The sequence below is a fragment of the Gymnoscopelus braueri genome (genome assembly GCF_963280865.1).
Source record: "Gymnoscopelus braueri genome assembly, chromosome: 24".
NCBI classification, from domain to species: domain Eukaryota; kingdom Metazoa; phylum Chordata; class Actinopteri; order Myctophiformes; family Myctophidae; genus Gymnoscopelus; species Gymnoscopelus braueri.
Genome location: NC_137626.1, coordinates 9,449,095 through 9,474,175, shown reverse-complemented (window position 1 = coordinate 9,474,175; position 25,081 = coordinate 9,449,095). Strand labels below are relative to the sequence as shown.

Here is a 25,081-nt window from a genome sequence, read left to right as displayed (position 1 = left end):
TGCAGACATGGATGTATTAAGAGAAGTGCACGAGAGATTAAAAACATGGCCGCCCGTTCATTTCAATGAATCACTCAGTGCTGTAAGAAGGCAGGCAGTGTGGTTATTTGGAGGAGAGGCACATGAGAACAGGAAACAAGAGAAAACACACAACACCACAGCCCTAACAAAAAACAATATGGCTGACTTGACACATCATACGCACACACGCATGCACACACATATAATTATTGAATGCTTGCACACAAACAGTATATAAACACATCTCATCCGCATCATTTGAATGATTTATATCAAGTGATAGAGACAAATCTACATAAATAATATTGTAGTTCCCATTTTCTAGAAGGACTGGAAGAGCTTGAGTTGTGTGATTATTTGTTAGTTGGCACTATTTAGGGATTTATATATATAAGGTCAGAGACAACACATTCTCACTCCTAACTCATCAAATACAAAATCAATACAAACTCATGGTCACATTTCTGGGCGTCACTTTCCGACACCACCGCTACTCTCTCTACATATTTACTTGGACGGAAGCGGCGCCCCAACCAGAGATGCTATAGCAGCCACTCCTGTCTGGGTCAGTCTATGGGGGAACGCTGCCTGTTTCGTTTCCTCATGCAGTTCAGCCCAGTGAAGAGGAACTGTCTTCAGCCAATCAAAATGTTGCATTTGCAACTGAACTGCCTGAACAGAGCTTTTCAGGAAGTGAGCTATAGAGTGCATTTGAGGCCACGTTCTCAGTACTGTTTCACTGTGTCACTGTGTTACCAGTGACACAGGGACCCTAGTGGTCAGACTTTGTACTCACAGTACATTAACAATGGGCCCCTGGTAGGTAGTAAAGGTCTCCTGGTCACTGGCTCCATCTGACACTGACTGTAAATACAGGCCTAAGGAAAACCAAAACACTTGTTTAGAACCGTAAGGAATGTTAAAATACAATACAGGCTATGAATGTTTAACAAACTCTCTAAAAACTATGATTTTGAAATACTGAACATACATTAGGCTATTTTATTCTACATAACGTGTCCTGATGTGACCTTTGCTTTGATGTGTGCACTGAGCTGAGAGCAGCACCTCCACCTGTTTACACTTTGAGATAAAAGAGGGAAATGGATAAACTGACATCCATGTTCCACAACAGCATTATGTTGAGAGAGGATGACACACAACACATGAGCTAGATAAATATTGGTCTGTACACTGTGTGCTTGAGACACAGCTTCACATTTTATAAACACTCACACAAACACTAATCCTTCAAATTACACTCATAAGTGTGTAGCCTAAACCATTGTAATTAGTATCTAATGCAATACTAAATGACTTAAATGTATTCATTAGTTTTTCTAACAATGAAAGGCATCCCCTTTTTAATGTGCCCCAGTGTTGTGTGAGTTAGCACTAAAATAAGATTGTTGTGTTGTGAAGTGTTCATGTCTTTCAGTTGACTGAGGAACACAATCTGTTCTGTCTTCACATTAAGGGGATTATTTGTCAAGGAGGCATGACATCTCTGAAATGTGATATTTTGGTCTGTAGCGTTCATTAAAAATGGAAATGGTTGTATGAAACCTGTTGGATCAGACTGTTGCATGCATTGGGAAACTTCATCTCAGAGACCACAGTTCTGACTGTTTATGTTGCTATGGAAGCACTGAGCAGAAGCTACTAGCTCCATTTTAAAATAAATAATTAGTGTAAAATATTACATCGGTCCTGTGTCATCCTGTTGGGGTTTATTTTGCAATTATCACTGTATATGATCCTGTAGATATTATAACCAATGTGAAAACATCATTGAAGAGTTCAAACACAACTTGGAACTCCAGCAAATGTTGCAAAAGTAACAAAATCACTCACAGAAAGTGTTTCTGCCTTTAAAAAAAGAAAAGAAAAAAGAAAAAAAAAATAGGTAAAACGTATTTCCAAACCATCTACAAATATTATTTAGTATGGCATTTGTTACCATTTCTAGTCTATTGAAATGTCACAGCAGGTGTTACACATTTGCTTTATCTCAACGTTATTACCAATCAAAGATCAATAAAGTTGAGGGGTTCACATTGTCAAATAGTTGAAAACCATGACATTATCTCTATAGTTACTGAGAAATATCCACTTGAAGCTTGTTAGCATTTTGTTGCAATGCTAGTGGAAATGAATGGGTTCAGCTAGCCAGTAGAGAGTGTCAGGTTTGTCTGCTGTGTCAATAATTCTTTATAGTAATTTAAGTCAGGACTCCCAGGGGGGTCCCCAAATAATATTTTTTGGGGGGGTCCACAGATGATTAGCTTAAATGCGGTCTCACACATAGCAAATTATTAATAAATATTTCTTAACGATAATCTGTAAAGTATACTGAGAATAGACTGAGGGACACAGTCAGTACTTTGTGCCGGTAGACATTTAGGTACACAACCCATGTACGTCCCCATGCATTCTGTTGTCCTTGGATGACTATTCACGCACTCTGCCCCCTTTGCTCATGGGCCACACACACACACACACACACACACGCGCGCACACGCACACGCACACACACGCACACACACACACAGAGACAAAACAGGATGTTCACAGGGGTAGCAAGGGAAATTGTCATAACACATTGACCACAGTGCACAGAGAGTTTCATTGCTGCAGAATGCAAAAAGGTTATTAAGTTTGTTAATACTGTGAATGCATGACATTTGACTGAAAATGCTAGTCTATTGTATGATTTTACAGAAATTGCTGCTGAATACATATGAATTTACATAACATTTCAAAATTCTTGAAAGCTACTTTGTGTGCATGCTTTTATCTGTAAAGTTTATTTTTGTATATTTAAATGTTTATATTGTGCTCAATGTAAAACAGAGCATCTTTAAACATCTGTTTTGTGCACATGGATCAAATATATTGTGTAAAACATGGTGAAGGTGCACCAGCAGAATATGTACCAGAATCTGCCTCAACCTTCTGTAACTGCAGCCATGGATGTATTAAGAGAAGTGGATGAGAGATAAAAACCTGTGGGGGGGGGGGGGGGCAGGGCGGTTATCTGGGGGAGAGACAGGAGAGAACAGGAAATACTGTGTGAATACAAGACATTTGACTGAAAGCTGTAGATTATTGTACACTTTCATAGAAATAGTTGCTGAATACATATTAATTTAAATACATTTAAAAATTAATACAGATTTCAATTAAGTTCAGTATTGTGCTCAATGTAAAATAGAGCATATTTAAACATCTGTTTATGTTGTACACATGGATACAAATATTGTGTATAAACATGGTGACGGTGCATCAACAGAGTATTTACCAGAAACTACCTCATCTGTAATGCAGACATGGATGTATTAAGAGAAGTGCATGAGAGATTAAAAACATGGCCACCAGTTCATTTCAATGAGTCACTCACTGCTGTAAGAAGGCAGGCAGTGTGGTTATTTGGAGGACAGGCACATGAGAACAGGAAACAAGAAAAAACACACAACACCACAGCCCTAACAAAGAACAATATGGCTGACTTGACACATCATACGCACACACGCATGCACACAATAATTATTGAATGCTTGCACACAAACAGTATATACAAACACACATCTCACCCGCATCATTTGAATGATTTATATCAAGTGAAAGAGACAAGACAAATCTACATAAATAATATTGTAGTTCCCATTTTCTAGAAGGACTGGAAGAGCTTGAATTGTGTGATTAATTGTTAGTTGGCACTATTTAGGGATTTAAAACTCCTAACTCATCAAATACAAACTCAATACAAACTCATGGTCACATTCCTGGGCGTCACTTTCCAACACCACCGCTACTCTCTCTACATCTTTACATAGACGGAAGTGGCGCCCCAACCCGAGATGCTATAGCAGCCACTCCTGTCTGTGTCAGTCTATGGGGGAACGCTGCCTGTTTCGTTTCCTCATGCAGTTCAGCCCAGTGAAGAGGAACTGTCTTCAGCCAATCAAAATGTTGCAGATTTTTTCAGGAAGTGAGCTATAGTGCATTTGAGGCCAAGTTCTCAGTACTGTTTCACTGTGTTACCAGTGACACAGGGACCCTAGTGGTCAGACTTTGTACTCACAGTACATTAACAATGGGCCCCTGGTAGGTAGTAAAGGTCTCCTGGTCACTGGCCCCATCTGACACTGACTGTAAATACAGGCCTAAGGAAAAACAAAACACGCAAAGAATGTTAAAATACAACACACTGTGGAGGCTATGAATGTTTCTCAAACTCTCAAAAAAAATTTAAATGATTTTGAAATACTGAACATACATTAGGCTATTTTATTCTACATAACGTGTCCTGATGTGACCTTTGCTTTGATGTGTGCACTGAGCTGAGAGCAGCACCTCCATCTGTTTACACTTTGAGATAAAAGGAAATGGATAAACTGACATCCATGTTCCACAACGCAGTGTGTTGAGGATGACACACAACACATGAGCTAGATAAATATTGGTCTGTACACAGTGTGCTCGAGACACAGCTTCACATTTCATTAACGCTCAAACAAACACTAAATCCTTCAAATTACACTCATAAAGCCTCCACCATTGTAATTTGTATCTAATACAATATGAAATTACTTAAATGTATTAATTCGTTTTTCTAACAATGAATGGCATCCCCTTTTTAATGTGCCCCAGTGATCAAGCCTGTGTTGTGTGAGTTAGCACTAACATAAGATTGTTGTGAAGTGTCTTTCAGTTGACTGGGGAACACAATCTGTTCTGTCTTCACATTTGTCAAAGGGGATTATTTGTCAAGGAGGCATGACATCTCTGAAATGTGATATTTTGGCCTGTAGCATTCATTAAAATGGAAATGGCTGTATGAAACCTGTTGGATCAGACTGTTGCATGCATTTGGAAATTTCATCTCAGAGACCACAGCTCTGACTGTTTATGTTGATATGGAAGCACTGAGCAGAAGCTAATACCTCCATTTTAAAATAAATAATTAGTGTAAAATATCACATCGGTCCTGTGTCACCCTGTTGGCAATAATCACTGTATATGATCCTGTAGATATTATAACCAATGTGAAAACATCATTGAAGAGTTCAAACACAACTTGGAACTCGCACAATGTAATTCCAGCAAATTCACAGAAAGGTTCTGCCTTAAAAAATAATAATATATATATTTTTTTTTAAACAAATAAAAAAATAGGTCAAACTAATTTCCAAACCATCTAAAAATATTATTTAGTGTGACACAAGTGATTTGTTACCATTTCTAGTCTATTGAAATGTCACAGCAGGTGTTACACATTTGCTTTATCTCAACGTTATTACCAATCAAAGATCAATAAAGTTTATAAAGTAATAGTTCAGGGTTTTATATTTGGTTTTGATATTGCACACCACATTGTCAAATAGTTGAAAACCATGAAATTATCTCTATAGTTACTGAGACATATCCACTTGAAGCTGAAGTGGAAATGAATGGGGTCAGCTAGCCAGTAGATATTGTCAGGTTTGTCTGCTGTGTCAGTAATTCTGTATAGTAATTTAAAGTTGGGATGGGGGGGGGGGGGTCCACAGATGATTAGCTTAATGTGCAACATTGTTTTCTCACTCAACAGTGAAAAAACAAACAAACATAGAGAATAAGTGTATACAGGGTTACCAAATTGTCAAATATTACGTAAGAAAGCAGCAAGCGTTGTATTGCCGTGTCTGTCTGTTGTACTGAGGCTGAGGTTCTGGATCAGAGCGCAGTAGCAGAGAACTTTGGCTTCCTATTTAACCTGCACACTGCCACAATGACCACCAAAGACCATGCATAACAAATCCTGAAAGGTCTTTTAAGTCCACAGCAATATGGTGTGGATGGATGAAAGAGCTGAAGGCCATGAGGCACTCCCAGCTTCACAGGCCCTCCTTCTGGTCCAGAAGGGGTACTGCAGCATACTACATACTGGTACGTATGCAAGGGAGTAGGCCTACACACCAAGCTCTGATGGACATGGACTGTATGCAGACCATGATCCACCAGCGCTTGGTTTGTCCAGAGGCTTTATTGGAGGCTCATCAGGTAAAGCTAAGGTGCATGAACAGCACAGTGATATTCATGAGTATCCTTTGGTGACCATAAAACAATATTTGTGGGAAAAAGCATAGAGCTCTCTGGCCTTACTCACCCTCTCATTTCGGGCATGGATTGGCCCAGGGTTCATTAGGTTACTGAGAGGGACTGTGACTGTGGGGGTGCGTCACACTCATTTAAGGAGATGGCATCTGCTTCTCTGGTTACCATGGTGATGGGGAAAGTTGACGGACCCGGGCCCAGTTTGTTGTGATGACCAACTCTCTCCAGTGTTCCAAGAAAAGACGTTTCTGTACTACCGTACTCGGCCATGCCTTCGGCCTGGCGGAGACAATTATGAAAAGTTCATAATAGTGGTGACACTGTGTTATTGTACATAATAATGATGACTATCAATGTATGATGTTAATCGACAATTACATTGTTACAGCGGAGTGTACATGTTTTGAATAGTGTCCAAAGCGTACATCGGCATAGTTAGATGAAAAATGAAATTCAGTGTTTGGGTTAATACCGCGGTGACCTTTGTAGTTGCGACAGCTAGAAAGTGTCAGGAAACAAAATCCCTGAGTGAGTGATGTGGTTGTTTAGTGACATTGAATACTCACAGTGCACTTCCAGGCCTAATGAAGGCCACAACCAGCTGCATTTAGACACAACATCCCCAGACACAGAGCAACAACTCGTCAACTGGAAACAGGATGCTCGTCTGTGTGCTTAAATGTGGCCTCTTAGACACATAGCAAATTCTTAATAATTATGGTTTAACAATAATCTGTAAAGCATTCTGAGAATAGACTGAGCGACAGTCAGTCCTTTGTGCCGGTAGCCCCATGCATTCTGTTGATGACGCACCCACCCCCTTTGCTCATGGGCTACTGGCACGCACGCACGCACACACACACAACAGGATGCTCACAGAGGCAGCAGAGGACATTTCAGAATGTCATATTCATATTGTGATCACACATTGACCACCATGCACAGAGAGTTTCATTGCTGCAGAATGCAAAAAGGGTATTACGTTTGTTAATACTGTGAATGCATGACATTTGACTGAAAACTCTAGACTATTGTACGATTTTACCGAAATTGCTGCTGAAACTTCATCTCAGAGACCACAGTTCTGAGTCTGACTGTGTTTATGTTGCTATGGAAGCACTGAGCAGAAGCCAATACATCTATTTTAAAATAAAGATTGGATGTAACATTATACATCAGTCCTGTGTCACCCTGTTGGGTTTTATTTTGCAATAATAAACACCTCACTGCACATGATGATCCTGTACATATTATAACCAATGTAAAAACATCATTGAAGAGTTCAAACACAACTTGGAACCCACACAATTTAATTCCATCAAATGTTGCACATTCAAACAAAATCACTCACAGAAAAGTGTTTCTGCCTAAAAATTAAGAAGAAAAAAACATTAAAAAACATTTTGAAATAAATAAAACCAAAAAAGGTAAAAAAAAGATTTCCAAACCATCTACAAATATTATTTAGTATGGCATTTGTTACCATGTCTGGTCTATTGAAATGTCACAGCAGGTGTCATAAAAGTCCAACATAAAGCACCAAATAACATATTTTTCATCACGCGACACACACACACACACACACACACACACACACACACACACACACACACAGTATCAGGTGTCCCAGGTGTAGTTGTAGTTGTCCATGTGTAGATGTCTCAGAGCACTCTTCCCCAGACTGGACGACTGCTGCAGCTGTTTGATGGAGTCTGGATGGAGACCACACCCACACACATCTACTGTACCACTTACTGTACCACTGTCACACTGGAGACACAAACACACACAAAAGAGTGTCACAAATGTTCTACTGTTGCTTTATGTTATTCCAAATCAAATATCAATAAAGTTTATAAAGTAATAGTTCAGGTTTGTATATTTGGTTTTGATATCGTTCTCGTCAAATAGCTGAAAACCATTAAATCATCTCTATAGTTACTGAGAAATGTTCACTTGAAGCTTGTTAGCATTTTGTTGCAATGCTAGAGGTTCAGCTAGCCAGTAGATAGTGTCAGGTCTGTCTGATGTGTCAGTAATTCTCTATAGTAATTTTAAGTTGGGATGTATGTGGCAGCGGGGTATGGTCTAGATGCTATCTGTGAGTGGGGGAGGCAGGGGTGTCTGCAGCAGATCAGGTAATGATGTCACAGGGGCAGGTTATACTGTATATACTATTTATTGTGTGTTCTAGCCGTGTCTGTCTGTCTGATCAGAGCGCAGTAGCAGAGAGCTTTGGCATCCTATTTAACCTGCATACTGAAAAAATGACCACCGAAGACCATGCAGGTCTTTTAAGTCCACAACAATGTGGTGTGGATGGACAGAAGAGCTGAAGGCCGTGTGCCTGTTACCTCTGCTATCTGAAGAGTTAGCAGAGCCTATACCAGCAGGTTTCACTGCGCACTCTCCTGGTCCAGAAGGGGTACTGCAGCATACTACATACTGGTAGTGTACGTATGCAAGGGAGTAGGCCTACACACCAAGCTCTGATGCACATGGACTGTATGCAGACCATGATCCACCAGCGCTTGGTTTGTCCAGAGGCTTTATTGGAGACTCATCAGGTAAAGCTAAGGTGCATGCACAGCACAGAGGTATTCATGACTATCCTTTGGTGACCATAAAACAATATTTTGGTGGGGAAACACATAGAGCTCTCTGGCCTTACGTACCCTCTCATTTCGGGCATGGATTGCCCGGGGTTCATTAGGTTACTGAGAGGGACTGTGACTGTGGGCAGGCGTCACACCTCATTTAAGGAGATGGCATCTGCTTCTCTGGTTACCATGGTGATGGAGAAAGTTGACAGACCCGGACCAACTCTCCAGAATCCAAAGAAAAGACGTCTCTGTACGTTTTTTGTACCAATTCACGACACTTCTGTTTGGATAGTTTGGGGTCATGTCTCAGTGCCTCATGACAACGTGCCAATTAAGGTTGGGCGATATGCCAAAATATTCCTATCAGCCATCGTCGGCCCAAAGATCACCGATTGGCGATATATTCGCGCTAGAAAAGCAATAATGTGAGAACAGCTCCCCAGTCCTTTAAGCTCGAGTTATACTTCGCCGTATAGCGGGTCACGTGGCAAAAATAGCAGATCTACTAGCGCGTTGTGAACTTGCAGATCTGCTATTTTCAGCGCACGACCCTGTCGTACGACGGAGTATACATTCGGCTGTAACACGTGCAGTGTCGGGTTACTATAGTAACGCGACTGCATGCTGTCAATGAATAAACCGAGATGAGACGACATGACTATTTGTACTGCCATATGCACCAATCTCTCTCTCTCACTCTCTCACTGACCAAAACATGTTTAGACAAGAAAGAATTGTAAAACATATAACTGCCATAGGATATTCTTTTAGGACTAAGCTAAGATCACAGGCTAGGAGATAAAGTGAAGTTGAAGCAGAGAAGCTTACCTCAGTTTGCAGCAACGATGTGGTGAAACACACCCATCCAAGTTAACTTTTTTATATTCAGACAAATAATAAAACGTGCTGCTGTGGGATATATCACCCGCCCGGGCCGCCCTCCCCTGTAACTAAAAGGACTTGCAACGCGTGTCGGTCGCGAGTGAATTCACATTTAAAATCGCATTGATTGACTGGTGATATAAACATAAGCCGACACAAGTTTTAATATCCAGACTTGACAGCAAAAGTTAAGAATCAAGTGCTGGATCTTGTGAGACCGGGGGGGACATGCGTTCCTGCGTCATCAAGCTTGCAAATACAGGTCTACTGTCTACTGTTCCTTTTTATGTTCCTGCCTTTTATGTTTTTAAAAATTAAAGGCAGAAAATGTCCCAAAAATATCATCAAACATACAGTAGCTGATAAACAGCCAACTAGGAAAGTAGAAGCTATTCCCTCTTTCCTGCGTCATTCAGTAGCCTTACAAGCCTACCTACCTACCTACCTACCGGGGAGGGGACTGAGTTTTGTAGCCTAGACTCGTCGGAAATAAGCGCAACAAGAGCCTGCCTTCATCATCATCATCAATCATTCTTAGAATGGCCCAAATTGATTAACATTTCGTGCAGGCTTTGTATTACACTTTACATTTAATTTGGCTATATTTGAAGAGTTTAATTCCACGATTGGATTTATCCAATCACCGACTGCCGATATATTGGCAACCTTATTAACCTTATCAACCTTATTAACAATGCGAATTCCTTGTTGTTCTAGTCTGTGTGTGTGTGTGTGTGTGTGTGTGTGTGTGTGTGTGTGTGTGTGTGTGTGTGTGTGTGTGTGTGTGTGTGTGTGTGTGTGTGTGTGTGTGTGTGTCTAGCCCGTTCATTGGAGGTGTGTGTGTGTATGATTGCAGTGTGTGTTGCTCACCTGTTGAGTGTGTGTGTTCATGACAGCGGTGGGTGTGTGTGTGTAGAGAGCTGCTGAGAAGCCTCCTCTCTGTGCAGATGTCAGCAGACGGGTGATGACATGAAGACAAGATGGAAGGATGGGACCTGAACACATGGAAGAACAACATGAGAGAGAGACAGAGGGATTCAAACCTGTGACATTACCATGAGTTGCTGTGTGTCTACATGGTACGCTCATTAGATCAGCCACCAGGACACGGTCACAAACTCAAAGGAGCAGTTCAGTGAACATAGGAAGTGAATAGAAACAGTTTGTAATGAAACCTGGTTTCATTACAATCTCAATCTCAGATTGACCTACTTATTGCCCTAGCTTTGACGAACTTGCAGGCTTATGCAATCCTGGCATCCTATAGTTTGTATAGTATCAATGTACAAAATATTTATTTTTTTGAAATTATACTGTTTCGACTGATGGTAGGTTCTTGGTTTATCTATGATCCTATATTACTATGTTTATGCGTTTGATGTATTACCTCATGTTTACCTTGTGACTGTAAATCGCTCTGGATTAAGAGCGTCTGCTAAATGCCTACATTGTAAATTGGATTGAAGCATTTATTTTATTAAGTAGAACACTTGATAACTGACACACATCAAATGGATGGATAAGATCAATTTGTAAACACCTCTAACTGACTGTGGAAAACGGTTTATTTTTGCTCTATTTAACAGCAACAACTTTGTATCCGACTGCCATCTAGTGGTTACATGTCAATGAGTAACCATTTTGTTGCCTGAATTCAAGCAACTTTATCAGTGATACAGTTCAAAATGGCTGCCGTCCAGTGCAATGAGTGCATCCTAGAATAACTGTAAACAGACATTTTAGACAATGGTCAAGGGGTACAAAATGTGCCTTATTATTCCAAGGCAGGACGTATGTGTTCAGTTCCAGCAATAAAGAGCAGAGTCAAACGCAGGTTACTGATGGTGCTGTTCAATCAGATACCTGCGGGTAAATGTACTTCATATGACTCTAGTGTACCCTCAGGGCAAATATAATGAATACCAACAGCCTGTCTGGTCTACTTTTCCAAAGCACAACCGTGTTCTGCTGTCACCTACGAGAGTCACGTGGCCATAAAGGACATTAAGGTCCATTTCCTAAAGAAGAATGTATGCAACAGGACTTCTGGGATATTGAAAGCACTGTCATGTGTTTTCAGAGGTTTGATGCATGTGACAAGAGCCTTGTGTCTGAGCCCGTGGCTGTTTTTATTTTTTCCCCCCTTTGCAGGTTGGTGGAACGGGTTCGGAAAATTACAGTGACTGATTTTGTATTTATTATTATTCGGCTCGTTGTTTAATGTGCATGAAAACCGGTCGGACAGGTTCTGATTATTATGTCAACATTACATAGATCTGTACCTGTGATCTCCAGACTGCACACATCCTGGTAGGTAGAACGCACCTGGGTCTTCACATTTACACTACGAGCCTAGAGAGAGAGAGAGAGATTCAGACTCACTAACAGGTACAATGGATTGTATATGGGTGAGTTTGCAGCTCTATTTCTGTGAAAGTCTGATGCTGAATTCACACCAGCATAGTGTACTCTGTACTTCTCCTCCCTGCCTGTGAGCTCTCCTGCCGGGTGCAGCTGCTGGCTTTGAGATGCTCGGAGCAGCAGAACTCTCACTGCAAGCCACAACGTTGTTGGCTTGTAGATCAGTTCTCCATTCAACACAGAGGATTTTCCTGTTCAGCTGCTGAACAGGATGTTCACGTGGGCATGCAGTTTTGAGTTCCACTCGCAAAACAAGGCTATGGTGGGTTATTTTCCATTAATGCGGTACACGCTTGAACCGAACACCCTGTACCAAAATGGTTCAGTACAAATATGTGAACCGTTACACCCCCTAGCTCAATCTGTTACAAGTAGTGTTGCTATAATATATTCACCATTCATATGTAGTCATTCACCTCATGAGAGCTATAGCAAGTACAAACTGGTAGTGGCCTCGCCTCATGGTTGCTCTTGCCAACTAGCACATGCTGAGTGTTCATGTGCACAGCTCTGAGCAGACTCCACTATATCCAGTATCATCCATAGTTTAGGCCCATATTTCTGTGCAGCATTGATGTTCACTGCTATTATTTTTGCCTGACTGTATTAATAAATATATTCCTATTTTGTGTAATGACAGTTGTCAGTTTTGGCACTTGTATAATGATTCTACACCTATTGTGTGGTGTTAGAGAGCCACCTAGTGGACAATTTGAGTGTTAAAAATGTTCCTTTGTATATTCACTCAACCCATGCTTTACAGGAAACCACACCTATAGTAACATCTGGAAAAACATCCTGTTTATGAAGCGAACAGCGTTTTCCTATCGACTCGCAGTGGCGGGGGGGCCCCGCCCACACCAGGCGAGCGCAGTCAGTGCACAGAATTCAAGGCTACGGATGGATGCACGCTTATGAGAAACAACAAAAATAAAACCTGGTGAAACAGTTGCGTGCATTAGCGCAAGATGAGGATAAAGGAAACATTCAGTCTAACTGTCCAGTTTGCTAATTCACAACTACTACTACTTTTGTATTTGAAACTTAATTTCTCTAAATATTATAAACTTTCACGACAGCCTAAGTACAAATATCATTTATGAAAAGGCTACTATAGGCTACAGTGAAGTCGGACTGAATGACTGAAACGTTTTGTTGTAGGGGATTATCTGGCGCATGTATCTGTTATGAAAGAGAAATTGTATCATGAGTGAATCGGTTAGTCCTTGGGAAACCATAAACCTACGTAGGCCTATATCTAAATGAGTTGCCATATTTACTTTTCCATACAAATTCCTTACATTACAAATCCTTATAAGCTATACATTTCTGGGATGCATAGTAGCTGAAACTCCACAAAATATCCCCCCGCTACTGCGAGTTGATAGGAAAACACCGTTCGCGTTTATGAATGCTGTGGTAATGGTTGTGTTCCGTTAAAAGGATTGAATGTGACCTTGTACTTGTGGTTCTGATAGCGGGGATTGTGGGGGGCTTGATTTTGTGGACCTGGCACATTACTGTAGTTTTGAAGGCACATTATTGTAGTTTTGGAGAAACATCAGTGAGCTATTATTTCATTTTTCATCCAGCAGTTTGTAAGATTAGCTCCGGACAGACACACAGACAGACACACAGACAGACCCACTTATAAACGCCAGACGGCCATCCTATTTCAAAGCCACGCCATAAAAACAAATAATGATTTATTCTGATCGACTCCTGTCCTATCAGGTTTAGTGTCAGAAGTGGGCTTGAGTTCAGGTTAGACAGAGGTATGGTAATACTCCCAGATCAGTGGCCTTGTGGTTAGAGAGTCCGCCCTAAGATTGGGAGGTCGGGGTTCGATCTCCAGCCGGGCCATACTAAAGAAAGACTATAAAAATGGGGCCCAATGCCTCCCTCCCTGCTTGACAGCATCAAGGGTTGGAGTGGGGGTAAGTCCCTGTTAGCGTCATGTCCATGCCTCATGCTATGATCTACATGCCTCGTCAAAGCTTACTTATAGTAATCCAAACATTTGTAGTGTAGTGTGTGTGAGGGCCCATTACCTTCAGTGTGTGCATGGTGGCCCCTCGGAAGGCAGTGGGGGCCAGCAGAGTGGGGGGGAGGCCAGCCTGGGAGCCAGCCGCCGCCACCAGGCTCTTACAGTTGATGAGGAAGTTAATGAGGGTGAAGGTGTGAGCTCCCTCCACCTGCACCACAGACTCAGGCTTGTGGTCCACACACACAGAGTTATGCTCTTTACGGCTGGAGAGGAGAACGGCACGGTCAAGGACTTCTACACGCTCAACTATTCACACATCACAGAGATTATGGAGGACAGAGACGTGGATTATGGACACAACATGGTCAAACGCTGGACTGGTGACATGGTTGGTGAAGGATACAGCTGAATGGAGATGCTGTCTGGTTTCTTTATCTTGTCCTGGATGCCCATCTCCTCCAGCCAGGAGAAACCGCTCTCCATGTCATCTTCATCGGCGTCGTCCTCTTCCTCGTTGGCAGCGCAGTTTTCCACCTCTTTTGACTTAAAGAGCCTGGAAGTTGGAAAAACAAGAAACACAAATAACACCTATAAATACAGCTTCTTCTACAGTGTTTTAATCTCAATCTGATAGAAGTCAAGTCTCAAAATGACTAATCTGGAGTGTACTGTAGGTTAGTAGAATGTCTATATATAGATATATATTTATTTAGTTTTTCAGCATAAAAGTTAAATTAAATAAAAAAGTAAAAATTAAAAAGAAAAGAATGTAAACAGCATATTTACATATAAAGGACATGGGAGGATATAAGGTGCACGTACTGTACAATACAACAGGCATTTATAATCATTGTAATCACAGGCCTGATCTGCACTCAGCCATGCACCCCGCAGGATAGAATGTCTATAAAAAAGGTGGAAATGTACACTGGATAGCAGTGGTGGATACAGAATGTCTTTGTGGGGACAGGGGAAGGCCTGGAAACATCATGGTAGGCCTGCCAGAAAGGGGGGGGGGGGGCGAGGCAGTGCAAGCTGTCAGTCCAACCGTCTTTCAATCGCAATTGACGACGTGCGATTGAAATGAATATTTATTTATGTTTTAACACCTTTTAGCTTAGATATTACAATAGGCTTTGAGTTTGCGATGAATATATGGTCATCGGTCAATCAACATAAGAGGCAATACAAATTACACAGGGCAACGGAAGACAAAAAAAAAACGGCTAAAACAATAACAGGTCAATACAACAAGTCTTAACCCCTGAAAATGTCACCGTAATCCAAATAGTATCTAGTTCTTTTTCAAAAGAGAAAAGTATCAAGTTCAAGCGAGTGAAGTGACAAGGTGATCTCATTCTCAGGCGCTTTCTGTATTCTATTTGTTGCAGAGGAAAGTCTCCCCAGACAGCACCAGGATGTTAGAGGATGGTTAGTGGCAAGTTTGGAGAAATGTTCGCAGGACAGCTGTCCACTAGTCCAGTATGCTACTCTATTATTGTGGTTCCTGATCTAGGCTATTCTCTATTAGATGTTATCAATTAACTAAGCGTGTTGTTAAATTTCAGCGATTACAATCCCATATAAATCACATGGATGGACCCTTTAAAAGTTCTTTCATGCCAAAAGTGTTAGGTCCAGGTAGGAAAAAGGCAGACGCTGTCATAATTCAATGGAATTATGAAGCAGCAACGGGTGCCCCTTCTATCTCCCTCAATGTGGGACTGCTCCGTGCGAGTGGTGGTGCGTTGTCCTTCCACCTGGACAGCGGAGCCGTCTTTTTTTTGGCAGCGGCATTGCTGTGTTGTTTCAAGAATCAAGAATGAGGGACCTTGTTGTTGTGTGCTGTTTATACTGTGTGTGTCATGACGTCGCATAGGGGGTTTGTGTTTTTGAATGGGGAGACGGACAGACACCTTCACACACCTAATCACAAAAGAAGCTCAGAATACACATTGACACTCTCAAAAGACATCCACCGGACAGCCGTCGGCGGCAACATGCCTGTCGGCCTTGAGTGGAGGGGTGATAGCCTACTTATATCAAATACACAAACATCTGCCCATGGGTGAAGTAAGGCACAGCTTCACTCAGGTAATTCCTGAGCCTACAGTAAATTTGCGCCTACTGGATAGTGACTGAGAGGAGGAGAATAGAATGAAATGTGTCTTACTCTGTGTCATCGTCCTCTCCACGTTGCGTTGAGGATCCCTGCTGCCCTCTGCTTCTTCTCTTCTCCTCCACTAGGGGCAGACTGAACTCAATACCTGAACAAGGTGGGGACAACCATACAGGGACTGAACTCAAACTCTGAACACGGTAGACCGCTCATATACTGGAACAGATAGATACAGCCTCAAGTCTGATCATACTGTCATTAATTCTGTGTCAGTGACTGGGTGCTTTCTGCATCAGGAGTATAGAAGGCAAAGGGCATAAAAGACCCATTGAAGTCTCAAATTGTTCTTGAAGTCAGAGAGCAAAATCTGACCTGAGTATTTGCTTTTGCTGTAATTATTAGGAAATTGTCGTTAGACTGCACTTTGTCCCCCAAATGTAACCTAGCTAGATGTAGGTAGGGTGGGACATTTACAGAGTCTGGCTAACACCAACTGTGTGATACTGGGTCAGCAAGCTGACAGCCCAGACTAACATTTACCACCAATCAGAGGTCATGTTTTGCATGACAGCCAGTCCTGATACAAGTACCCGCGAAATGCACAAAGTGAATGAATGCACATTCTGCTGTCAAACACACACTTTCTGAGTCCCTGGGACAACCAACAACAACAAAAAAGTTCACTTTTTGCTCAAGGGAAATGAGCTCATACAAAGAAGTTTGTAGTTTGGGTGAGAGATTATGCAATGAATAAATCAACTGTTTTGGGTAAAATAAAACGTTTTTTCAGGTCTAGTCTAGCTTGGTAAACCAAATTCCACGACCGTGGTGGTTTACCAGCCTAGATCTAGTCCACACGTACACAAAAAAAAAAAGGTTTTTCCTCCACAAACGCGGCTGCCGGCGCTTGACTGTCAATTTAATGGACATATGCCTACAGCCCAGTCAGAAACTTACTCTATGCTCTTTAGATAACCCAATAAAAGTATATAGTGTGCACTAGTGCATATTAAAAAAACGCAACCAGTTATTTGACAAAGGTTGCAATAATTCCAAAGTTAGTGTTTATTGATATGCTTGTCCCCCTCTCTCAATGCATTCCTTCACTATAGGCTCCAGTTTGTCTCCCAGTGCCTAGAGCGTGACGTAGCTTTGCTCTCCGCCTTTACTTAGCCTTGTTACAGTCCACTACCAGCACAAAAACAGAAACGTTGGCGGTGGGTGGTGCCTGTACTGTCCTACTGTTGGAGTATCCAGTACATTCTGACGCCTCTGTTCCTTAATATTGTGGAATAGTAACTGTGCATTTATGTGTATGCGTGTTGTCCACGATTGTCATGTAAAGCCTGATAAACAAAGGAAATAAAGCCGCTAGGAGAAATCACTAGCAAAAAAATAAACTAGTGCAAACTATGACATGGCAGAGACATTTTTTTTAATCTCTCCACCCTGGCCGGAGGGCTAATAATAAGAATGAACATACTATGGTGAGACTTACCGTCAGCCTTCATGGCCTCCCTGAGCCCCCTGGTGGTGGGAGAAATCAGTGCAGTGATGCTGCTGGATCCACAGAAACCTGCTGCCTTGAACAACACTGTAAACTAACAGAGAGGAATAGAAAACAATGAGTCAATCTACACAGAAAAGTTTACATTACATCTTCCAAGAGAGAGAGAGAGAGAGAGAGAGAGAGAGAGAGAGAGACAGAGACAGAGACAGAGACAGAGTCTTACCTGATAGGAACAGAGGTAGAAGTATGGACACATTCTAGATTTCAACAGACTGTAGAGAGAAGACAGACTGGCTGACCTGCAGACAGACAGAGACAAAGAGAGAGAGAGAGAGAGAGAGAGAGAGAGAGAGAGATAGTTGGTTGTCTACTTGTTTCACACATTTACAGGCAAATCATACATCACTACATAGTTGCAAACCTTACGTTGGCGTGGCAACCAGATGGATAGCCACGCCCTGAAGAAGACACTTGTGTTGTCAAAACCGGTCGGTGTCTAGTGGCATTTTATTGTTTTAGCATGTAATAGCCCTGTCAACCTATTAAAGGCTTTTTAACTTAATCCTTGCTTAGAGTGTGCTTGAAGTTTGCCTGTTTCAATGGGACCCCTCTTCATTTATGATCCTGTTTTAACTTTGTGAGCACCTCATCACCACCTGGACTGGAGTCATCACCCTGTGAACTCTCCAGATGGATTTTGTTGATTCCCACAAGGGTGATCTTTTTTGCCTCCCAAGGGGTGGTTTGAGGTGGAAGATTCCTGTCCTCCACAAATCACATAAATTCCAACATGGTAAACCACTATCAACTCACAGCACGACCGTGCTGATGGGAACTGATCATCACCTTTTAGCTAAATGCTGATTCAAGAAGAGCTTAACATGTTGAACTTCACAAATGATCCATGGTGTCTCTATAATCAATGTACAGCACTGTAGGTTTGATACAGGAAAAACTGTAACAGCAAAACTACTTTAGGCGTGTTTTAAATAACATTCCTCTATTAGAGGTGTTCTTTGTCCAGTTCCATGACCCTGTCAGAACTGTCATGTGTTGACCAAAAACTGATGTAACTACAAAAGAAATGCGAGCACTCGTCACAAACAGCAGTCTTTTACCAGATCCACGGTTCAAAGAAAATTAGACTAGATTTAACTGACGGATGTGTTTTGGCATGAGCCTTCCTCAGCGCAAAGGATGTATTGGGATCAAATGTGACTGATTTGAAGAGCGACGTGTCGACTGTGGTCGAGCGGTCGGTTACCACTGCTCTACGACAAATGTGTTTGAACCATCTACCCGTCACCCTGAGTGTCTGAGGAACCCAAGCCACAGAGGTAGCTGCTGGCAACGACCAGTTACTAGTGGTGTGATATAATTTCGTAGCACTGTGGGAAAAGTATGGATCTCACCATTCACTCATCAGACTCTGCTGCAGCACTGCATCCTGTGCCCAGGGGGCGCTCTTCCCGGCGAAGCTCCTCTCTGCGTTGATCCTGGGGAACAGTGAGAGCCAGGGCAGGGAGGGGTGCTGCCAGTACACCAGGCTCTGCTGGAAGGCACAGCGCAGCTCCGAACACGACCTGGGATCCTGGGATACAGAGATAGAGACAGTAGCCCTCATTTATCAACGGAGCGTAAAAAACGTCTTATATTTTCCATATATTCGGCCGTACACCAACGTCGAAGTCACATTTATCAAAGGATCCTATACAGTCGGAGCTTTGATAAATCTCACGTCTGAAAACGAGCGTCATTTAAATAACACGCCCTTAAATATTCACAAAACGCCCGACTTCACGACATGAAGAACCAGAATACGACACAAAAAAAGCATGAAAGCCAATAAGAAGGAGTTTCCCCCGATCGCCTCGCCACACACGCCACACACGCACACGCCTCACACACACACACACACACACACACACACACACACACCTTTGTTGTCACATAGGCAGGCTTGTAGCCTACATGAATGACATATTATGATACCAATCACATCGCCATGAATGGAATACGTTTGTATACCCATTTATTTAACCCATACCGAGCAGTGCGTGTTCGAGTTGCACTAAATGACTAGACAGTCAGACAATGTTGCTTCGCAGGTCTACAATGGAATAAACAGGCGCAGCCAAAGTCAACAACTGGTCTCTACCAGACGTGAGATCTCAGCCTACGGTAGGATGAATCCAACGTCAGGATATATTGATAAATGCCGAAAGGTGCGGTGATCTCGCCGTACGCCCATTATATGGGCTGCACCGTGTTGATAAATGAGGGCCAGTGTGAGGGTGTGTTTCGTGTTAATGCCACGTGACCCACTTTGGGGGTCCTGACCTGGGCAGCAGTGAGGTAACAGTACCTGTATGGTGTGGGGCAGGGTGGTGTACTGGGCTCTGCACTGCTGCGTCAGACCTGCAGCCTCCTCCTGGGCTCTGGGCTGCTCTGCCCAGGAGAACGGCAGCTGGGAGGTGAACAGGACCCTCGTCTTCAGGCTCCAGTCGGCCGGGTACTCCTCACAGACAGGGGGCGCTATGGGGGCTGGGTCGCTGACCTGGGGACTCTATGGGGAGAGAGACAAAATGAAGGTAAACAACAGGGTACATTAGTTACTAGACAGACACTGATGAGAGATGGAGAGAGAGTGGTCTTTATAAAGTAAAAATAACAATAAAGGTATGCAGGCTTCAGGTAGAAAATAAATGTGTTGATAATGTTGTGAACATGTGAATAATGTGACATTAAAGTTTGAATGCAGAGAAACCCACCTGCAGCAGTGGAGCCTTCATCTCTTCTTCATCTTCATCAAACAGAGAGTCATCCTCGGTGAAGGACACAGGCTTCTAAAGCAGGAGGGAGAAATGCTAAAGTTGTTGATGGTTCATTAAAAGTAAAAGTCCTCCCCTTTTACACAACACTGACATTACACCTGACTCTGCCTCTCTCAAACAGGAGTAACGCAGACCTCAACAAGGTGGTTTTATAGGAAATAAGACTCATTTTCTAGTCTGTAACTAGTAGGGGACGCAGATGCAGTGTTGAACATTGTGAGCACCATTAGTGATGGGGAGAGCATCAGCATAGTCGGGTGTAGGCTTGTCGGTTTTCTGAAGTGTCCACAGCCCTCCTATGAGACAGACCGAGTATAAAAAAATTACACAATTTTATGATATGATTCCTTTTGATTAACATTCTCTTAACTTTGTTTAACTTCTAGGTAGTTAAATAACAGTGAAATTAAACTGGTCCTCATTTGGGGACCCCCACAAGGTCCAAGGACCCTAGCCGCAAGCAACTCTTTTAGATTTAGCATCTAGAGTTGCAATACCAACACTTGACAGCCCATTCATCCAAACAGAAAAGTCTGATCTGATTGTATTAAACGATTGCATTTGCCCCCTTGCTTGTTTTTTTTAAGACCCTCCTGTTTTAGATTTGTTTTATGCAAATGTTTTTATTCTGTACTGTAGCACTTTGAGGTTTGTTCAAATATAAAGTGCAATACGAATAAAATGTACTATTATTGTTATTATTGCAGCTGTACCGAAAGCTTGGGTGATCCTCTTTGTATCTACAAGGATGAGCTACTTTCTGTCAATAACTTCCGTGCAGGTGATTATTTTTTTAAGTGTTGGGGTTTGGGAACGCTTGTTTTCAATATGTAGTTACGCAGGACCATTGAGTGACTTCCAACGAGCGCTTCCAAACTCGGACACTCAGAAAACGAATCGCCTGCACAGAATTTGTTGACAGAAAGTAGGTCAGAACATGTCGATGGTGGATTTTTATGAAACAAAAACTTGACTGTCAACAAAAACTTGACAGATAATAATAATTCAAGCTTTCTGTACAGCTGCAATGGTGAGTTTAACATAGTTTAACCCATTAACCCATTTACACTTTGGCTATTCAAAAATAGCAGATATACAAGCTCATAGCGCGGCACCGAGTGCCGCGCTATGAGCTTGTAGATCTGCTATTTTTGAAAATTCAAGAAAATGTGTGCAAATTAATATATTTATATTATTTTAAAGCAAAAAAAATTAACTTAAATCCTTGCTTCTGGGGATCCCTGGAACAAAAATATTTTGAGATGGGGGTCCACGGCCAAATACATATAATTTTGGGGGTCCTTGACCTGAAAAAGTTTGAAAACCACTGATATGGAAACATACGTTTTTCAGAAGAAAAAAAACTGGATTTATAGGAGACATTTGTAGAATCGGCTTCAGGTCTTAATGGGTTAATAGTAATACAATCAATGAATGGGCTGTCAAGGGTTGATAGGTATTACTCTAGATGCCAGATAGCATTATAACATCCAAGTTGCTTGTCTTCAACAGGGGGTCTGGGACCCCTAGGGGGTCCTCAGAGTTACTACAGGGGGTCCGCCAAATCTTTGTGTGATATGATTTCTTTTTTTACCTTAACCACTTGAACCCTAGCATCCTTTTTCTGAGGAGAACTTTAGCCAAAAATAGCAGATCTACAAGCTTGTAGATCGGCTATTTTTGGCAAAGAGGTGTTTGGTGTAGAGGGAAAAAAGAGCAGACCAATTAAACAAAAGAAGTTGAATCTGAAACACATTTTTATACAATATAGAGGGGGTCCCTGCTTCATCTCTCTCTTAGCTAGGGGGTCCATGGCCTGAAAACGTTGAAGACCCCTGCTCTAACTGTTTACTTCTACTCCACAACATATTGTAGTTTTTACTCCACTACAGTAATGGGAAAACCTCAGTTACTTTGTAGATTTTTATTATTATTATTACAAAACATGCATTAACCACTTCAGCTCTATTTATACTTGGGCTATTTGAAAATAGCCAATCTACAAGCTTGCAACGCGTTGTGAGATTGTAGATCTGCTATTTTCAAAGCATTTTTTTATACATTTGGAAATGTGTGAAATAGGACATTCTGCAAGGCTAAGTAGCCTACATTTTTTATACCAGTATTTATACATTGTGGTATTGCTACTTACTTGTACTTAAGTACAAAATGTGAGTACTTCTTCTTACACCACTGACATTTTTGATGGTCAATAATAACTAGCCTTAGATCAACACTATCGTAAATGTATTAGATCGAGTCTTTCGTATCTACGAGAGTCTTAGCGACCAACCCTCCAGTTTGCCCTGGAATGTCACCAGTAAAGCCCGTATTTATGTACAAATGCAGAATATAAAAGGTGCTTATCCATTTGCCCCAAATGTTAACTAGGTGTCCAGAGTATTTGTGCAATGTATTAGTCCATATTTTTCGATATACAAGTGTTTCAATCCCGTCTGTGGCCGATTATGTCGGAAGTTCCCAATGGGCGGTAGTGACGGAGCGCATCCGGTGAAAGGCGGAATTGCACTCCATGTAAACAGGAAGTAAACGAGGGGGGGGGAATGACATTCGGCCACAGACAGGATTAAAACACTTCTTCATTGAAAAATATGGACTAATACATCGCAAAAATACTCCGGACACCTAGTTAACATTTGGGGCAAGCGGGTAAGCACCTTATATTTAGCATTTGAACATTTTCGCAGCTTTACTGGTGACATTCCAGGGCAAACTGAGGGGATGGTCGCTAAGACACTCGTAGATATAAAAATGTCAAAACCGATAAAAAAAAATACATCTACACTCGTCTTGATCTAAGGCTATGTGGGTATTGTATTGAAAGCCACCTTAGTGTGTGGTTTCTCTGCGTCCATCAGGGTGAAGTCCAGACGCTGCCTGCTGCTCTCTGTCTTTGTTGACACCATGTCCTCTCCCCCCTCCTCCACCGGCTCCTCCATGGACCTCCTGTTCTCCGCCACGTCCTCCTCCGCCTCGTCCTTAAAGACCACCAGTCTCCTCTTCGCGCTGTTCAGCGTGTTATCGATGTCAGCGAACGGGTTTCGACGTTTCACTCCCCCGCCGCCAACACTACCTCCTCCTCCTCCTCCTCCTCCACCGCCAGCGGATCGCCCGAGGAGCGGCCCCGGGGAGAAGGGCCGCACGCAGGCCGGGGACGAGGCGCTCTGCGCGGGGCTGCTGGAGGCTTCACTCCGGCCTCTTTTCCTCCTCATCCGCATGATGTCCGCCGGTCGCTTGAAGCTGGGAGAGTATCCGTCCTTTTGGGACATTCTGGACAACTGGTGAGACGATGGGCTCCAAACAGCAACGACAACACGGTGGCTTTTCTTCTTGTTGTTGATGTGGCGCCGCTGTTTTCTTTTTTGTTTTCACTCTTCCGCACTTTACAAAGTTGGCGCGCTGCGTGGTGATGACGACAGAGTCCCGCTGGAAGAACGTGGGAGGAGCCACATGCACAGAGTCAACAGGATGCATTATTTACTGCTCAGTGCTCACATCCGGCCTAGAGCCCGCCTACTGTATCCGTTTTCCCTGCAGTTCGTTTCCTCTGGACCGGCCCTCTATCTATCTAGGTTATAAATAAAAGTGTACACAATTGTACTTTAAGCCTCCAAGTCAAGACAGAATGTATTTACATTAACACAGATATATCTTTCACCACGTGCTCCTTTTTCCTGTGTGTGTGTGTGTGTGTGTGTGCGTGTGTGTGTGTGTGTGTGTGTGTGTGTGTGTGTGTGTGTGTGTGTGTGTGTGTGTGTGTGTGTGCGTGCACGTGTGTGTGTGTGTGTGTTATTTGGAAAATGAGCTGCATTTCACCTCATATTATAATACAATTATTAAACACAGAAGAGACACATAAACAATAATGTAACTTTATTAATATGTATTCACTTCATTTTAGTTTGGGATTTAAACAGTTTTTAATAATTGCATCAATGCAGGTCTATCTGCTGTAGCCTAGTTCCAAAACTACAGCCTATATGTTTGCCTATAAGTCTATATGTTTGCATGAAACAGTGCCCCATTTTAATGATCATGTAACCATGGCACATATTATTACAGCTTGGAATCAGACTGATTCGCTCCATTCGTCAAAAAAAAACGTTGAAAGGAGCGAATCAGTCTGGATCCCAGGCTAGCACATATAGGCCTATTGACACATCATAGATAGCATGCCATCATGAAATGCATCTTGGTTGAATTCTTGATTCTGCTTGGTCAATCACAGCATTCAGCAGTCTGTTATTTCTAATAGCAGACTGCTGCTATGAATAACAGACCGTTGCCATGAAGAACAGACCGTTGCTATGAAGAAGTGACTGTTGCTATTGGAGGAATAGGAAATGCATTAACAATCTCTATCTAGATTATTTATTTAGTCCATTTCAACTAAATACATACTGTACGGGCATACTAGGGCCCATGGAACCTGAATACTTTGTTAATCCAGACATTAACCTAGTAAACGAACAGTTAATTCTGTCTCTGTCTCTCTCTCTCTTCTCTCTCTCTCTCTCTCTCTCTCTCTCTCTCTCTCTCTCTCTCTCTCTCTCTCTCTCTGTCAGCATGATTAATAGGACACTA

The 25,081-nt window shown here is 42.2% G+C and overlaps 1 protein-coding gene across 2 annotated transcripts; it reads right to left on the bottom strand.

Moving 5' to 3' along the window:
- Positions 1–3,039: 3,039 nt before the first annotated feature.
- On the bottom strand, positions 3,040–23,941 carry donson (DNA replication fork stabilization factor DONSON). 2 transcript variants are annotated; one of them, XR_013932735.1, is made up of 14 exons: positions 23,326–23,941; positions 20,414–20,488; positions 20,008–20,208; positions 19,055–19,233; positions 17,866–17,941; positions 17,631–17,733; positions 16,187–16,280; positions 14,417–14,566; positions 14,078–14,276; positions 11,888–11,957; positions 10,476–10,600; positions 7,728–7,890; positions 4,106–4,187; positions 3,040–3,058 (listed from the first exon to the last, which is right to left on the bottom strand). XR_013932735.1 is itself a non-coding variant. In XM_080422745.1 (12 exons), the coding sequence occupies exons 1-12, from the start codon at positions 23,764–23,766 to the stop codon at positions 7,738–7,740; spliced, it is 1,866 nt and encodes a 621-aa protein (XP_080278871.1). In that variant the 5' UTR covers positions 23,767–23,941; the 3' UTR covers positions 7,325–7,737. The 2 variants fall into 2 exon arrangements, 1 of the variants encoding a protein (XP_080278871.1); XM_080422745.1 differs by lacking the exons at positions 3,040–3,058; positions 4,106–4,187 and having other exon boundaries at positions 7,325–7,890.
- Between the last annotated feature and the right edge of the window lie 1,140 nt (positions 23,942–25,081).

Bases quoted from the DNA above. Each gene is read 5' to 3' on its own strand.
- donson (XM_080422745.1), bottom strand. From the start codon at position 23,766: ATGTCCCAAAAGGACGGATACTCTCCCAGCTTCAAGCGACCGGCGGAC. The intron at 11,958-14,077 runs GTAATGGGCCCT...CTCTCTCTCTAG, and splicing joins CCACCATGCACACACTGAAG to GCTCGTAGTGTAAATGTGAA. The intron at 10,601-11,887 runs GTACAGATCTAT...CCATGTGTTCAG, and splicing joins GTGCAGTCTGGAGATCACAG to GTCCCATCCTTCCATCTTGT.